Below are 19,754 nucleotides of genomic sequence, written 5' to 3' on the forward strand. Positions count from 1 at the left end.
TAGCAGCAGCAGCAGCAGTTGTCCTAGTAGTGGTAGTAGTAGTAGTAGTAGTAGTAGTAGTAGTAGTAGTAGTAGTAGTAGTAATAGTAATAGTAGTAGTAGTAGCAGCAGCAGCAGCAGCAGTAGTAGTAGTAGTAGTAGTAGTAGTAGTAGTAGTAGTAGTAGTAGTAGTAGTAGTAATAGTAGTAGTAGTAGCAGCAGTAGTACTAGCAGTTGTCCTAGTAGTGGTAGTAGTAGTAGTAGTAATAGAAGTAGTAGTAGTAGTAGTAGTAGTAGTAGTAGTAGTAATAGTAGTAGCAGCAGCAGCAGTAGTAGTAGTAGCAGTTGTCCTAGTAGTGGTAGTAGATAATATTGTAACCGGTCATTAAACACTCTGTTCCACCATTAGTGATCACGCTAGTTGGCTATAGAGGGTATACATGTCAATAGATAGAACGTTACTGGCATATCGAGTATTGTGTTCTTCGTGCATACACGCGTTGCACATGCGTAGAATATTGTTTTTTAATCTCAACGTCAGTGTGAACTAATGTTTCATGACATCGCAACATGAATAAACACAATTTGCGAATGGGTCAAATTCAAACTGAAATTTGAAGTCACGCAGTGTAGTGAATTCTGTATAGAGTGGCAGATAATATATCTTCATAAACAACAGTATCATTAACATCATTGTTATGCCAGATTTAGAGGCTAGTGTTTCCAGTTTGTTTTTATTTGACAACATCAGAGTATATTCATTTATTAATCATTGGGTATTGGATGTCACAAACTTTGTAATTTTTACACATAGCCCTCAGAGGAAACATCAGAAACATTTCGCACATGCGTTTAACGACACCATTGAGTACATTCATTTATTAATCATTGGCTGTCAAACACTTGGTAATTTGTACACAGTCGTCAGGAAAACAACAACATTTTTAGTCTGCTTCTTTCATCAAAGAACTGTTTAAGCACGCCTGTTGGGGGCACAACCTCTTGAAGATGAATACCACTTCATGCTAGTTTACCCATTATTCCAAAACTTAAGAGAACGATATACCAAGTTATACTACAGACGCAATCATTCTGTCTTTAAATATATACAGCTGATGCAAACCCAAAACACTAAAGATTTAATTAATATTGGTAAACATATTTGTTTGGCATACAAGTTACGGCACTCATCTGTTGTCTCATATTATAACAGTTATTACTTTTCAGACGCATATGTTATAACTGTGAAAGTATTACTTCCATACATGTACGTATTTAATATCTTTTGGTTTATATATTTTAATGTATTGTTACTTAATATCAAAAGCATGTGATTCATTGTATATAATAATCGAATTTTCCTGTGCGTTATATATACTGACCGGCCTCGGTGGCGTTGTGGTTAGACCATCGGTCAACAGGCCGGTAGGTACTGGGTTCGGATCCCAGTCGAGGCATGGGATTTTTAATCCAGATACTGAGTGAGTGCTCCGCAAGGCTCAATGGGTAGGTGTAAACCACTTGCACCGACCAGTGATCCATAACTGGTTCAACAAAGGGCATGGTTTGTGCGATCCTGTTTGTGGGAAGCGCAAATAAAAGATCCCTTGCTGCTAATCGGAAAGAGTAGCCCATGAAGTGGCGACAGCGGGTTTCCTCTCAAAATCTGTGTGGTCCTTAACCATATGTCTGACGCCATATAACCGTAAATAAAATGTGTTGAGTGCGTCGTTAAATAAAACATTTCTTTTTTATATATACTATGTAAATATGTTGTGCTGATAAGCCTGTAGCTTAAAGCAATAAACGAATTGAATTGGACTTTGTCAAAGAGTTCTGTCCATGATAGGGAGGGTTTTTCATTACCAACAAGAGACCTTTTATATGAACTTTCTCACAGGAAGAACAGCACATACCACGGCCTTTGGCATACCAGTCGTGATGAGTTGGTTGTAACGGGGAACACACAATCAGATAATATGTCCATTATATTATGGAGAGAGGAAACTGGCTTCTGTCAGTTAGCAGCACGATAAATTTGTATATGCTCTTTTAAAGGTCGATCCATCATGCCAATTGATTTCATAATAAGTCCCATACTTATAAAAGCAAATACTTACATACGTTAAGGTCACAGAACCTGAAATACACAGACGCTCAGAATAATCCAACGTGAACAGTCGAGACTGAAACACGTAAAGATGAAGTCAAATAAAAGCGCCATATGCTTCGAACGTAACCTGATGTCCTAATGTCTTGAACAGCTATATAGCTTAGTCAAAATATCCTTTGCTGTCTGACTTTTACAAAGATACAATCGTGCTGTATTTATTGTATGGGGAAAAACTCGGTGGTGTTGAGGTGATGTCGTGACCGTTGTTGTTTTACAGGATGGGAAGGAAGAAGAGGCTGTCTCGGCGTGTAGACAGATGTTCAAAGAAGAGATGGTCCGTCTGCGAACGGAAGTGGAAGAGTTCAAAGAGTTATGTGTACAACAGGTAAAAAGTGCAATCATTTTATGGATATGTCTAGAGGTATGGATATAGCATTTTATGGATACTGGAATAACGTGTTATTGGTATAAGTATGAATATCTTCTATATATTTGCCTAGTTAACATGAATAAATAACTTGTGGAGACCAAATAATTGTGATGTCAACTCAATAGTCAATTACAGTACATTTTCATTCATATTTACAGTTTCTGTCTTTTCCACAACAATACATTAAATATTGGTGTAATGTCAATGCTACTTACTGTCTATATGTTTCGCTATCCCCTGTATATACAGAAAACATGGTTACAATTACTTGCCAAGTATAAGTAATATGGTCACGACTATGTGATACTTAAATAATAATCAGGTGTATAAGAATCATGCATATTATACTGGGAATAGACCACGGAAGATTGAGTAATATGTCTGGGACAGAATTTAATGCCTTAGTATAGCCAACCATAACGAACGGAAGAGAACGACTTCACAGGAATTAGTATGTTACACAAAGTCAGAGATGTTTTAGTTAGTGTCAGAGAAGAAATCCTTCCTCACCCCTTAAGTTACCTGTTTTGATAAACGTCAAGCAAAATATCCCCCAACACTGATGTGGACTTTTAGAGATTGTTGACTTTATATCTAACTACATTTAAAGACTGTTGACGTTATATTTAACTAAAGTTAGAGACTGTTGACGTTATATTTATCTAAATTTAGAGATTGTGGACGTTATATTTAACTAAATTTAGAGATTGTTGACGTTATATCTAACTAAATTTAGATACTGTTGACGTTATAGCTAACTAAATTTAGAGACTGTGAACGTTATATTTAACTAAATTTGTTTATATATATATATATATATAATCTCACATGGACTGGCGAACATTCTGCTACAGAATGTCACCAACGCATGGATTAAAGACTGATAAACACTGTTCTAACATATTTATGTTAGAGAAATCAGCTGGTACCTACTGGTGCCAGGGTCACAGCGACAAACTTCAGACAATAAATTCAATCACCTGTCCACGAAAATCGAGTACGTTTATAAATAAATAATCCTTTTTTTTTTTTTTTGCATAACCCATTCGCGTGCAGGGTGATTACATTTAATGAATAACAGGCATTAATTGTGGTCTTAACGACTTGCCCAGCAGATTATTTCAGGTGTAATTCATGGTGGTAACCGTGACACTTAGTTGAGACAGGAGACAGGTTTCACAGCCGCACCATTACTGTTTTACGGATACCGATAATGGGCCGAATTTACAAAGCCTGTTTTGCATTACACGGCTGTAACTGCATACATTTACAATGCTTTAAAAACACCTGCGTTTGACAAACACAGACATCGGAACTTCAGTCCAATTATGATTCGGTAACAGTGCTAATCGTTTAGCTAGTCTCGCAGATCGCACGGCTGGTGAACCTTAGTGAGCCAATAACCTTGGGAAATATTTAATTCGGGCAAATAATTTAAGAAATAATTTGATTTAATCTAGTTTTATATTGTATAATTATATTTGTATTGTGTTTTTGATATTTACCATATTATGTAAAAATCACCCCCCACCATTATACTGTACATATTGTATATAGACATGTATTTATTATGTATGCTGATGAGTTGTAACACTTAAGGCAATAAACTTATAACAGGGCTAGTGAACTAAAAGATGGCGGCATTCTCAGAAGCGTTATTGTTATTATTTTTTAAATGGTTAAATTATATATTAGTCAAGAAATTTATTACGTGCAGCAGGTCTTTTAATCATAAAGAGCGGGATGCAAATTGCTGTGGTGTTACCAACTACTTTCAAAGTTGTGGCTATATTATATCATTATCCGTAACAGTAACAGTGTGGTTGCGAAACTTCTCTAATGAGCCAAGCAAGCCTCTGTCAGAACAGAACAGAACAGACCAGTTTATTCACCCAGCTGGCCGTTCAGTAACGGCTTATGACGAAAATATAATAAATAAAATAATAGCAATATGTGACAAGATGATTATAGAAGGGTTGTATACATGTAAATATAAAAACACATTTCAAAATGTAATTTTTAGTTGATTCAACGTATAGTTATATGGAAGTAAACCTTTGGACATTTTCATCTCCAATTTTACTGATATCACATAAGTACATAACCTGTCTTCCTAAAAGAAAGTCGCGAAGTAGACTGGTTGTTTACGATAATATAATGCATTTCGTGTCTGTATTCAATTAATATCCCTGCACTGTGTCCGCGACACGCAACTCAACTGGCACATATTGAGGTGGGTGAACGATCGCTGTCGCAGATTGTAGTTGAGATTTGTGAAAGCAACCCTTGAAGTGGTAGTCCTCCTACACGATGTAAGAAGGGTGTATCGCCTTGGAGGTGATTATCCTATCCGGGCGCGTGTGTAGAGGAGGTTTGGGGATCGAATACCTACCGCTCAAAGTGAATTTTAAATTTTTACAAATATATCTTCCGAGCATGACTCGAACCCACTAGAAACTTCGCTCGCCATAGCCTATACCTTCACCTGCATACATTTCTAAACACACGCCTGCTATCTATTGACGAAACACATGGTAGTCATTTATAAGAGAATGCCGTTAAAAGAAATCCTTTCGAATGTCTTGTGCAGAAATACGGCTCTGTAGTTGCTGAGCTTTGTTGAACTAGATATTACGAGTGGCAGTCCTCCTAAACACGAAGTAGAAAGGATGTATCGTCTAACGACTGGCGTTCCTATAGTTATAAGAGCATACCGTCACGACTTGTTAAAACATTCTTTGGACTGCTTTGTGCAGAGATACGAGCTTTAATGTGTTAATGCGGTGTGTGTGTGTGTGTGTGGGGGGGGGGGGGGCTCATTCAGGGTCACGTTTTACTAAGCGATTTTAGCGCTACATATCAACTGACGTGCATAAGGTAGCTTAGTAGATTAGCGACGTCACGCCTCTACCCTCATTTTCCCACAAACAGGACAGCACATACCACGGCTAGTCGTTAAATACTGAACGGTATCTTTGACTCATCTTAACCTAGCCGGTACTATATATATAGTTTATAGCATTAAGTATTATAAAACACTTATAGCAAAGCCTAAAATGTGAAGTGAACCCAGTATCTACCAGCTTTTGAATTGGATGATATACATACTACTGTGCTGCCTAGATAGGTTTGATTAGCAACACGGGCTATTTTGCTTGGGATTGAACGCAAACAGAACAGCATACTCCAGTTTTGTTATCGTAGATTTGGATTAAATTCGAAAAATGTTACATTTGTGATATTGCATTTTGTCAGTATAAACATGACTGAAAATACTGTAATTTATAATGAAGTTATATAATGATATATATACGCGTATTTAGAGAATAACTATCGAGCTACGAGCTATGAATTATCTGTCCCGAGTGAATGAATGTTGTAAACCCGAACCTTTGTCGAGGGTTTTACAACATTCATTCACGAGGGACAGAGAATTCGTAACTCCTCGTAGCGAGTTGGTTATTCTCTTTATTTTAACTTCAATTTTAACTGATTTTTAATGTAAAAGTTCCTCTGCTGTCTACAAGAAAGCCATCAGCCATTACGTCATATAATCTTACGCGCATTACATGACGTAATGTAAGTGACGTCATAGCATAACGACGTTCTTTTTACAGCCAAATGTTTACAGTACAAAATAATACAACTATTTGCATTTGAAAATAATTATTTTTATATATTACTAAAGCCGCTGCTTATGAAAATATACCATTTCATGTTTACGAAACAAATGAGTCCATTTGTTTTTGTAAATCTTTGCAGATCGTATAACGTATGTGTAATATGACTCATGAATGTAAACATTATATGAATGAAAGTTAAGTTCCGGCCATGGCAAGCAACCAACCAAACTTCGTGATTTATAAGCCAGCCAATCAGTGGCTGTAGAAGCAATCTGCACACTGTGCAGAGATCGAAAAAATATTACCCCGTATATTTGAGCCCATATGGGTAATAAATACAAATACTTCATGAATGGCCCAAGATACCGGACCTCATCTCTAATGACGTAACACGAATACAATTTGTATGACGTTGCCATGACATTAGTGTCTCAGACCCTATTAGAGTCTCGAATCTAGACTCTAAAAGTTTTATAAGCACCAGGCTCGGTCATCACCAAGGAGTAGACAGTCGTATGACTTTAAATTGTTATCACGCGTATGTGTGTTATTAGTGTGTTATCAAATATAACGAATGATGTTCTCTGTCACAAGTGATTAGATAACTAAAAGAAACACATAAAACCAATATAAGTTTGCTACATTTATTTACATCAGCAAATAATAATCATATACACTCACACATTTCAATCATTACTCAAACCATAGGCCTATTCATCATACATCAATGCACACTAACACAACCCCTCACACCCAAACCTTTCTCCATCACACATTTAACTAATTTCACCAGTCACCATCTTAGTACAGATGATCACCACACTACTCAATATTAATTACACACAAATACTACTCAATGTATTAAGTATATATCACATCACACATATAGCACCACGTAATATTTAAAATATTACGTATTCAAAATAAGATATCAGTGTCCACTTATGACTTCATATATCTTCATTAAAACAGTTCTTTTATAACACCCAAAGTCACTTATTTATATTAACTAATTAAGCAGTATTGCACATACCACTTTCTTCCATTATCAACTATCACTGCTAATGTTTCAACACATACATGAGCACGTTGTTAACTAATACAGTTATGAACTAATTGCACAACTCGTCCTTCTCTTCACCTTCCGCATTCACCACACCTCCATTATTATACTTGCACAGTATAATAATAAAATTACAAAACAACAATCCGTTGTTTTTATTTTTTATGTTACCCGAATATGGCTAATGAATAGCCCACACATGGAACTTCATTTCCACATTACCACCACACTGCACTCTCTCGTGTACCACTCCTCCACGAATCACCACACAAGCTCAACTCTCAGCCACATCTTTATCCAGGCAAGCCATCTCTATAACGCTGGATACATCTCCACACAAGCAAGCCATCTCTACATCTCTCAGTAGACACTACTTCTGTACCATCTAGAACAGATACCTCTTACAGTGCTGTAACCAAGATACACTTAATTACTATGATGTAACACATTATTATTCCATACATTTTATATACCAATCAACTTCATCTCTTTACTCAATGTCCACATTATACAAGTTATACTAAATATTCATTATCCACATCTTTATAAAATTAATGTCATTACCATACTACTACACTTTAACATAATACAATTATGTTTTATAACCATCACAAAATAACAATACATTACGGTTAAGCATTAACCCGAACTATAAACACCAAAGTCTTTCACAAACTTCTGTCCAACTTGCACAACTCTTGTTCACTATTCTCTCTCAAAAATAAATCACACTGCCCCAAACAATAACTAAGTCATCTCTTTTATTCACACAGTCAGCTTTTCAGTTACCATCCACTCACTCCTGCTACAAGCTATAACAATACAAATTCCTACCTTGCCTAATTAATCCCATACCAAGAAACCTTTAGTTTCACGATCCAAGCTATGACTAATCTATTCCATTTCTCTCAACTGTACCACCTGTATTACCGTATAATTGATAATAAGTATTATACTATAAACTTCATATGTACAACTAAAAATACCACATGTGTACTAATAAACATAGTATAGTAAATCTACAAATAATTACTTTCAAATCACATTCTGCTCTGATTACCCTTGACTTGTGACATTCTCACTAACGGATGTTCAAGAACTAGTGATTAGGTTTGCCATCAAAACCAAATTCGAGTTTTGTTTATTTTGTGAACACAAATGTGACCACACGCATTGTAATACAGTTGGTCACCGAACTGCCTTATTTTCCAAGATCTGTGAAAGATAACCATGTATTTAAAATAGGATATCAATAAAATCGGCAGTTAGTCAATATTGCTAATGTTTGAACGATCGATCATATTGACTTATCAGCATTCACGTTTCTAATACAGACGTCGACATAAATATGTCATTACTTGTGATGATATTTTCATTGTGTGGTCTCTTCAAGGAAATGTTGACTTCACAAACAATTTACTAGTCGATCTGAACGAACACAAAACAATTTATCGAGTGGTCGAACACTGTCTTGTCTGTAAAAAGGTTAACTATGCTAGATGAATGGTTTTCATATCTCCGTCCTGTTTCCAGGGATCGTCAAGGTACCATGGCCGTGGTTCCAAAAATAATACCATTCAGTGTTAAGTTCTCAAAATATTGAACAGGATGTCCATTTCAAAAAGTCAACTCATCAGTGCTTAGTTATCCAAATATTAAGCAGGACGTTAATTTAAAATATCAAACCAGTGTCTTGGGATTGTTATAGAACGCGATTAGTCAACTTTAATCATTTGTACCAGTACACGCGATCTGTCAACTTTAATCATTTGTACCAGTACACGCGATCTGTCAACTTTAATCATTTGTAGCAATAAATATGATCTGTCAACTTTAATTATTTGTATTAGTACACGCGATCTGTCAATTTTAATCATTTGTATCAGTACACGCCATCTGTCAACTTTATTTATTTGTACCAGTGCGCGTGAACTGCCAACTAAGATCATTAGTACCAGTACATGCGATCTGTCAACTTTAATCATTTGTACTAGTACACGCGATCTGTCAATCGGGGCTTCTAGAATTTAAAAACAAATCCACTACCCATGTGCTCAGTGATTTTAAAGTTTACTAGCTTTGATTAAAACTTCACTAGCCCTACTTTAAGTAAATACAAGAGATAGAGCTTAAAAACCCTTACATTGGGGGCAGGGGGCAGGATATTCACATTTATGAAACAGACTTACTAGTAGTATTTGACAACTTTTGTTTTCACTAGCCAGTGGGCATGAAAATACTAGCCCACCATTGAATATCACTGGCCATGGGAGTGGGGCTATTATAATATAGAAGCCCTGGTCAATTTTAATAATTTGTATCGGTACACGCCATCTGTCAACTTTAGTTATTTGTACCAGTAGACGCGATCTGTCAACTTTAATTATTAGTACCAGTACACGTGATCTGTCATCTTTAATCATTTTTATTAGTATATGCGATCTGTCAACTTTAATCAGTTGTACCAGTACACGCGATCTGTCAACTTTAATCATTTGTACCAGTACACGCGATCTGTCAACTTTAAATTATTTGTATCAGTGCATGCGATTTGTCAACTTTAATCATTTGTACTGTTAAACACGATCTGTCAACTGTAATCATTTGTACCAGTATACGCGATCTGTCAACTTTAATCATCTGTACTAGTAAACGCGATTTGTTATCTGTAATCATTTGTACTATTACACGCAATCTGTCAACTTTAATCATTTGTATCAGTATACGCGATCTGTCAACTTTAATAATTTGTATCAGTAGACGCGATCTGTCAGCTTTAATCATTTGTATCAGTACACGCGATCTGTCAACGGTGATCATTTGTACCAGTACACACGATATGTTAACATTTTTATCAGTATGTTTCTCGATATTAAGAGCAGCGAAGATGAACTACATTAAATCTTAATGGATGTTAAAGTTATAATATCGCATCACCATATTATTATAATGCCATTTATTAATGCAAAATGCAAACACACCTATACGTCTAATAAACTTATGTTATCGACATCAACGATTAGCGTCAACTGCCTGCATACAACATACAAGTATATTGCAATGTTGTAATCCTGTGTAATACAAAACAATGGAATATCACACGCTTCTTAGTATTAAAGACATCATGTGACGTAAATGAGTAATTATGACTAAATGATATGTCAGAGTGGCGTGTGATGGTACGAAAACCTGAGCACGTGTGAAACGACCTTAACTCGCAAATCGCATTAGCAATGGCGTCGGAAGCGGGGGCAATTACATTCACTGAGCCCACTACTCTGAAAATAATGTGTATAAAATTCATATATAGTTGGCTCCCACAATCGCTTCATCTTTCGATTCCCGTGCTCAACCAACAGGTTTAATATATATATATATATATATATATATATATATATATATATATATATATATATATATATATATTTGTAATCGCTGTTATGTAGACTAATGAAAATTAATAAATAAAGGTATGTTCCCAAGAAGTTTGGCAATAAGATGTAGAAGGCAACTTCAGAAATTATTTTAAATTTTTCCTGGGATGAAATATACTGTGTAATCATGTGAGGTCCTGCCAAGGAAATCTAATTCACTAAAGGTGTGACTTAGACTGTAAACAAGATCTAGAAATTTAAGAAACTGAAGAATGACGAGTCACGGAAATGAAAGAAACGTTGATGATCTATTCTAAATGTTTAAATATTAACAATTGCTTTGAAATACAAGAAACAGTCGAAAGTGCGTCATCTGTTGATCCTTGATATTTCGTTTCAGGTGGATATTCAGAAAAATATGGTGGAGAAACACCGAGGAAACTGCGAAAAGGATTTAATATCCTTCACTTCACGGAATGGCGTCAAGTTAGTAATCAAAATAACGCGACCTTTTCATGAAGTAGAAATTTATTTTTCTATTATGTTAGAACTAAATTTGGATGTATGTCAACGTAATTTTCACATACAATGTCTTCTGAATGGCAAATTTTAGATTATATTCACAATTTGGTAAAATGTTGTAACCGTATCAGGCAGTGGGATGTAGTTCAATGTTAGAGTACTCGTCTGGGGTGCGATGACTCGTTGGATAACTCGTTGAATTGAACACAGTTCTGTTATTCCACCTAGGACTTCATTACACCCACGTAGTATTCAATAAAATAATCGCAATACTGTCCGTCACTACGTCTAGAGTAAACAGGACAAAAGACAACATACATAATTGATCAGACAATATAAGTCTAAAGAATTGCTCCACGGAAGCACGTAAAAACGAATCTTTCTGAATGTAACGAATTGCTAGATATGGTATTAATAATGTAGTTTGTTAAATTGTAAGTAAACACTATAATGAATAAAGTTACGGTTTGTTTTGTTTAACGACACCACTAGAGCACATTGTCAATTGCGCGACGAAAGCACATTAAACGAATCTTTCTGAATGTAACGAATTGCTAGATATTGTATTAATAATGTAGTTTGTTAAATTGTAAGTAAACCATATAATGTATAAATTTAAAGTTTGTTTTGTTTAACGATACCATTAGAGCACTATTGACTTTTGGATGTCAAATATTTGAAAAACTCATACAAAGGACACATTATTAAGTTTTAAAGCCACAACTAAATAACATTTTACTCAGTGTAACTAAAACAAAAAATATATATATCTAACAAGTTACCAAACAATTGCATAGGTTAAATCTCACTTTGATACCGAGATGAAGGCAAAGTTGGAACAGTCAAGGCAGACGGCTGTACATGAATGGCAGAACACTGAGATTAAGGACACAACTCCATATATTCAGTAGCTTTACGTCTTACCTTTGTTGCCATCATCTCTTATCTGTATCTTTTTTTTTTTATCTATGCAATATTTTGCTAAAAGAAAAAAAAATTGTTATATTTTGCACTTCGCATTTTTTCAGTATACAAATACTAATATTATATATACGAATATAAAAGGAACACCAGCTAAAGGTTCTTTTACCCGTTACATAATATTTCATCTTGAATAATAAATATTACAAATACATCAATATGTTTATATAATCATGCCTGTAGTAATTATAAAGTGTCAAAATAGTAGTGATGAATTATATAGAAAATAATCTTGGTGGAGTTTTCAATATAAATTACTACAAGTTATTATCACGTTTATATTCCATATGCAATAATTTTTATGAAGGACATATATTTGATAATAACTGATTTCAAGTTTATTATTTCGTTTAACATTCACCTATTTGAATCTTCCTGTTTTAATTGTCTTTATATTTAAACTTGGAGTAATTCATAAAACTGGACATTTAACGCTAAAACACCTCTATATCAATATGTTACGCTACACACAATATGTTTTTCAGTGTTGACATATTAAAACAAAACATTATATGACAGTACTTTGTGGTAATAACGTGTAATTAGGCATGTTGATGTGCTTACAGATATTCTACAGCATATATCATCTTAGTATCTAACAGCATCGCAATGTTTCCTACATAGTCATCAGTCTGCCATTTCACACGTTACTTAAAATTAACATGACATGTTCTACCTAACTGCATTACGATACATGTCTAAAATACACATACACCAAATGACTTTCCACATTTCGTATTATATGTATTATATATATATATATATATATATATATATATATATATATATATATATATATATATATCTGTGTGTATGAGTGTGTGTGTGTGTGTGTGTGTGTGTGTGTGTGTGTGTGTGTGTGTGTGTGTGTGTGTGTCACCCTGTCTGTCGTTTTTGATTGAAAACATGTTTTATTCATAACCAACAAAAGTATTGGGCATCAGTTTGCCAACTAGACAAGGTCCAGATGTTTTTTCATGCCCACATCCATTATGTTCAAGCATGTCCACCCTGGGTCCGGTATATGGTATGACCAATGGCCTGACCCAGGACAGACGTTTGCCAACTCACTAGGCCCTCTCCTATATATACACAGCATAATATAATGTCTGTAGTGTGTGCCATGTTGACCCTGCTGTCTGTATAGGAAGGCGGAGGAGGTTGACCCTCAGCTGCAGGAACAGTTGAAGCTGCTGGAGTCGAGTATGGAGTTCTTCCAGCACAAACAGAAGATCCTGGACGAGGAGATGGATCTACTCAACAGGGAGGAGGCTCTGGCCAGGAAACAGAAGGATCTCGAGGAGTACGAGAAAGAGGTAAACACAAGGGTAACTTTCAGATAGATTTAGATTGAGATGGCCGAGTAACTAACTCTCCGTTCTTTAAAAATTATGGTGCTGAGGTCCTGTAATGTTCTACAAAGTAATAGGCAGAGGAAGAAAAGAAAGGAAAGGTACAATGGAACTATTAAACCAGCACAACACTGTTAAAGTTTATTTTGTTTAACGACGCCATTATATCACATTGATTAATTAATCATCGGTTAGTGAATGTCAACCATTTGGTCATTCTGACTCGTAGTCATCAGAGGAAACCCGCTGCATTAGTAGCAAGGGATCTTTTATATGCACTTTCCCACAGACAGGAAAACACATACCACGGCCTTTGACCAGTTGTGGTGCACTCGTTGGAAAGAGAAAAACACAATCAGTTGATTGGATCCACTGACGTGGCTCGATCCTGCAACGCAAGCACCTCGGGCGAGAGCTCACCACCCCAACACATAACTGATCAGCTTATTGGGTTTGTGTCAGTATTTATTCTTATAATTAAAAACAAGACATTCAAATAATAAATAACTATATAATGTGATACTCCTATTGTTCAGAATGTGATATCTACACATCACAGATATATTTTTGAGAATGCCCTTATGTAATTTCAAGCATTACCTTGGGTATTTTAGAGCATGTCCACAAAATAATCGTTGCAGTACATAGTTTTTATATTTAAAAGTGTATTGGCATAGCTGCAAGTGTCAAAGTTCGCAAAAATGGTGGCTTCTACAAGAATCCGCGATTTAACAATAGAGAGTACATACACCATTCTATAATTTTAAAATGTCCGCTGGAGGTCGCTATTCTGTAACTTTGATAGTGCTATTTCATAATTTTCGTTGAACCATTAATCTGCCTAATTAACAGATGTGCCTCCATGGGACAGGGAACTCTGACATTTTGCAAATACCTGCCGTCTCGAGTGTGTGAAAGTGATTTTTAAGTGTACACTATTGGAATTTTATCAGAGACTTCGTGTGAATGGAAATTATTTTGACCACTGATGAATCATTTTGTTGTTTTGGTTGCTGTATGTATTCCATTCCAAAGCTTCACGATGGAAACAATGCGGAATCAACTGCTGGCGATTATTTTATGAACGTTTCATTACTACTTAAGAATGCAAGACGCGGTCGATATATTGACACGCATGTCGTTAATGCCACTATACAAACTTCGTCGTTAACACAAGTGACGAACATACGGTTAACAGCAATCTGGCACAGTATCGGCATCTGGGTTCCATACCAATGAAAGGAGGATTTCAACATGTAAAACAATATTATTAAAATTTAAAATGCTGAAGAACATAACAATATTTCTTATCAAAATCGAGGTGGTTCGATCCTTCGACGTGGTTCGATCCCGAGATCCTGTAATGTTTTACAAAGGTTGCGAGGTTGGAGTGGGGTTATCAGAAAAATTAAACATACCTTTTTTGGTTAGAAATGCCCGTTTTGTACATCTGAAGAAGACCCCGTGTTACTGTGCTTCCCTGTGTTGTTGTTACTTTATTTTGGACTGGGGAAGGATCTAGCTCAGTCGGTAGAGCGCTGGCTGAGGTGCTTGGGTCGACGGATCAATGCTCCACGACTGGTATATTAAATGTGTGATATGTGCTGTTTTGTTTGTGGGGGAAAACGTGCTGCTGGTGGGGAAATGTAACGGGTTTTCTCTGACTTCGTATCACAATGTACATCAATAGCCGATTATTAATAAATGAATGTGCTTATTGATGTCGTTAAACAACACATTTATTTATGGTTATTCATTAGACACATAACAGTTTTCTGCTGATATTGTTATATTCTGCTATTGCAACTATTTCACATCAACGCCTTGTTATAGAACTCCTTTATTCATGGAAATGACACAGAATCTCCTACTAACAATGTTGACCCTGCAGCGCCAGGCCAACATTCAGCTAGCCATTTTTGGCTAAACATTTTGAAACTATTTTGATTGGTTTCCGAAGTGGTCATTCGTTTTACTGTGTATCGTCAACAAAAAAAACAATTGACCAAGCTTGAGCAACACACGACTGACTGAATTACCCCAGTTATCGTTTTGATTACTGGATTCAAATCAAAACTATACAACAATTATAGTGCTGATAATAATTACTCAACTCTATACAATTTGCATACTTGTAAAGATATAATATTAGTAATTATTTATGTTCAGAAAAACGTGTACTAGCTTCACGATAAAGATTCATTAGTTTCGGTTGTTGTTTGACTTAGATACATGCTTCAAGCACTGTGGTAACTGGTTATTGAATCAAGTGGCTAGGGCCGTTTTCTTATCAAGTGACCCATGGAGACTGCTCATACCAATTTTCATGCTTGTATCACCAACTGAACGATTCTGCCAAAAAAACACTATTATCCGCTCCACTATTAGATCAAGTTAAATTACAATAATTTGCTGGCCATATGAAACAACATTTTTGAACGACAAAATTTTAATACTGTCGCATTTATCACGAATGGCAGGACTGGTAGTGTAAACTGTTTTCTGTTTACTTTCAGATTATTGAGGTTGAGGCGATGCTGAATCAACGTCAGGCCATCAGCAGCAGACGACAGAAACACCTGGCCACTCTGGACGAGGTACCATACAATCAGACAAACACTATTAACATGTCTACAAGATATTTCATTATTAACATATGTCTACAAAACATTTCATTATAACATATGTCTACAAGACATTTCATTATAACATATATCTACAAGACATTTCAATATAACATATGTCTATAAGACATTTCAATATAACATAAGTCTATAGGACATTTCAATACAACATATTTCTACAAGGCATTTCATTATAACATGTCTACAAGACATTTCAATATAACATATGTCTATAAGACATTTCAATATAACATAAGTCTATAGGACATTTCAATACAACATATTTCTACAAGGCATTTCATTATAACATGTCTACAAGACATTTCATTATAACATAATTATGTCTATAAGATATTCCATTATAATATATGTCTACAAGACATTTCATTATAACATGTCTACAAGACATTCCATTATAATATATGTCTACAAGACATTTCTTTATAACATAGTCTACAAGACATTTCATTATAACATATGTCTACAAGACATTTCAATATAACATATGTCTACAAGAAATTTCTTTATAACATATGTCTACAAGACATTTCATTATAACATATGTCTACAAGACATTTCTTTATAACATATGTCTACAAGACATTTCTTTATAACATAGTCTACAAGACATTATTTATAACATATGTCTACAAGACATTATTTATAACATATGTCTACAAGACATTCCATTATAACATAGTCTACAAGACATTATTTATAACATATGTCTACAAGACATTTCATTATAACATATGTCTACAAGACATTTCATTATAACATATGTCTACAAGACATTTCTTTATAACATGTCTACAAGACATTATTTATAACATATGTCTACAAGACATTCCATTATAACAGTCTACAAGACATTATTTATAACATATGTCTACAAGACATTATTTATAACATATGTCTACAAGACATTTCATTATAACATATGTCTACAAGACATTTCTTTATAACATATGTCTACAAGACATTCCATTATAACATATGTCTACAAGACATTTCTTTATAACATATGTATACAAGACATTCTATTATAACATATGTCTACAAAACATTTCTTTAAAACATGTCTACAAGACATTCCATTACAACATATGTCTACAAAACATTTCATTATAACATATGTCTACAATATATTCCATTATAACATATGTCTACAAGACATTCCATTATAACATATGTCTACAAAACATTTCTTTATAACATGTCTTCAAAACATTTCTTTATAAAATATTTCATATAAACAGCCTTGGTGGTGTAATGCTTAAGCCATCGGCTGGTTGACATTAGGTTCGCGTCTTGGTACCGGATCATACCTAGAGCGAGGTTAACGACTTCTCTGTCATTAACCACCAACCATTAATAATTAACTACTGTCCTGGACACAAAGCCTAGATAGTTGAAGCCTGTATCCGGGAACATTAATTGGATATATGCACGAAAAAAAAATTAAATAACCATTCGTGACTGCTTGTTTCGAGGGCTACAATATACCCGTTACAATTAATTAGTTCACACATATAACATTATGTCTTCATAACGTATATCTTCAAATATATATATGCACAAAATAGTTCAAGAGGAGAATTTAACAAGATGGGATTAGCCATTGTTAATCATAAACAAATGCAGTGCAGGGTCTATCTGATAAATGCCACATAAAAAGGTGTTAGTAATTTTGATTGCATTGTTGTTTTTATATAGATTTTGAATGCAGTAGTGGTTCTTACCGTGTCAACCTTGTTTGGATTTTTGCTCACCTACGATAAGATTAATATTTTTGGTGCTGTGATTTTATTAGTAACATAGTTGTGTTTTATGAACTATGTACTAATTAATAGAACTTTCGACTCAACTCGCGATGAGAGTAGACATGGTTAGATGCGCTCTTGACTTACCCCCCCCCCCCCCCTCCACCTGGGGGGACTGCTCGCCAGTTTTGGAAAGCTGAGTGATAATCGCGTCACGCACACCGGGTCACGGGCTTGGTGTACGGGGACGCGATCTCACCGACAAGGAATCGGAAGTGGAGTGAGAGGAAATCTGCGCCAGGAGCGGCACGGGGGGATCTAAGCTGGCGGCTCAACCGCCAGTGGCGGTCCCTTCTGCGACGCCGCCCCCAGTCCAACCTGAGACGACGCGACCAGCCCCAAGGGAACCGTCGGCCACCGAACTGGACAAGCTCAACACTGCGGTGTGTGAGACGCCCAACGACCCTCCATCACCAACCGTCACATGGCCCAGGAAGAACTGGCCGGTATCTCCGGTACAGCCAGTCGCCTCGCCATCGGCCCGATCGACCACCGTTGGGGAAAAAGGGAAGGCAACATCACCGACCGACCGGCCAGCCAAGGCCGAGAGGCCAGCCAAGGCCGAGAGACCAGCCCCGGTAGTCGCTCCCCCTGAAGAGTCCGAATGGACCGTCGCTGTGAACGGACTGAATAAACAACTTCACCAGTACATGCAGGAGGACACGACTGACCCGACGCAGCTACGAGGCAGCCACCTCAACACAGACTGGAGATCCCTGGAGGACGGCAGCAAATACGAACTCCACAACAAGATGTTAGGAACTCATGACACCGTAGTCGTGACGCACCAGAGGGACAAGACCTACCGCCAAGTCATACTTCCGGCCAAGTTGGACAACAAGAACATCCATAAGATGATCCGGGCGGTCTGCGGCCCCGACTACGGTGCTGTAGTGCGTACTTTGCCACGACGCCAACATCTCCTGCCTCTACTCCGGGAATCTTCAGGCTCGCCAAAGTAGACGCCAACCTCCTTTTTCTTTTTTTGGGCTTAGTTGGACTTTAAAAAAATTCGGCCGCGGCTCAAAATTCTTATGTTTATTTTTTTCATAAATAGTCCAACGCACTTTACTTTGGTGCCCGATCAATTGCTCAAATCACCTTAAAACCTTTCAGGCCGAGCAGTCAAAAACTTTTGGTTTTAAATTCTTAGTCCGGACATGTGTAGAAGTGTAGAATGTCGTTAGGATTTTAGGACTTAGGTCTTTCACCGACCACTAAATTTTTTATTCCAAATTCCGCCCACCTCAAACGTACCCCTCCCCCCTCCTGGCCCGGACTTAGTCACTGGCGAAAGTCAGAGATTAAGCCCGTGACAGGCGTGCGTGAAACCTTCGTGGTATATACGCACGTGTAAAACTTTTACTCACTCACTCACTAAGTAATAAGTTAATTAGCAAAGTAAAACTACGAAAGGCATTGTTATTCAGGAGCTCTTCTCGTTACGCCGTGAGCTGGAAGAGACAAAGGAACAGATTAGCCAAGACCAGACGACAGGGGCCACCACGTCTGAAAAGGCGCAGAAGAACTGGTATGTACATCTTAACACCTCTTAACACCTCACCAACAACAGGTATTGGTGTCGATTAAAGACAATTTTACCATAATGCTCACACTCTTTAACGTTTAGACTGGATTAAAAACATTTTAACAAACACGTCCACACTATATTTACACACCAGAGCCCGTGCTTATAAAACGTTCAGAGTCGAGACTCAGTATTTAATGTCGTCACACATATGTAATTTGTATGGCGTTTTCATGGCGTTAAAGTCTCAGACTCTATTAGAGTCTCGAGTTCAGACTCTAAAAGTTTTATAAGTACGGGGCCAGGAGTCGAAATTGGCTGACATTTCTGCCGGACATTCGG

General features: G+C 36.4%; 1 protein-coding gene across 1 annotated transcript in view; it reads left to right on the top strand.

The window, feature by feature from the left end:
- The window catches only part of LOC121371540 (plectin-like), a 41,239-nt gene that overhangs the window by 14,509 nt on the left and 6,976 nt on the right, over nucleotides 1–19,754 (top strand). The window contains exons 3-7 of the mRNA XM_041497511.1: nucleotides 2,370–2,477; nucleotides 10,983–11,068; nucleotides 13,233–13,401; nucleotides 15,954–16,034; nucleotides 19,315–19,415. Coding sequence (XP_041353445.1) covers nucleotides 2,370–2,477; nucleotides 10,983–11,068; nucleotides 13,233–13,401; nucleotides 15,954–16,034; nucleotides 19,315–19,415 — 545 coding nt within the window. The remainder of the gene's footprint in view (nucleotides 1–2,369; nucleotides 2,478–10,982; nucleotides 11,069–13,232; nucleotides 13,402–15,953; nucleotides 16,035–19,314; nucleotides 19,416–19,754) is intronic.

This window comes from Gigantopelta aegis, chromosome 4 (assembly GCF_016097555.1).
Source record: "Gigantopelta aegis isolate Gae_Host chromosome 4, Gae_host_genome, whole genome shotgun sequence".
NCBI classification, from domain to species: Eukaryota; Metazoa; Mollusca; class Gastropoda; order Neomphalida; family Peltospiridae; genus Gigantopelta; species Gigantopelta aegis.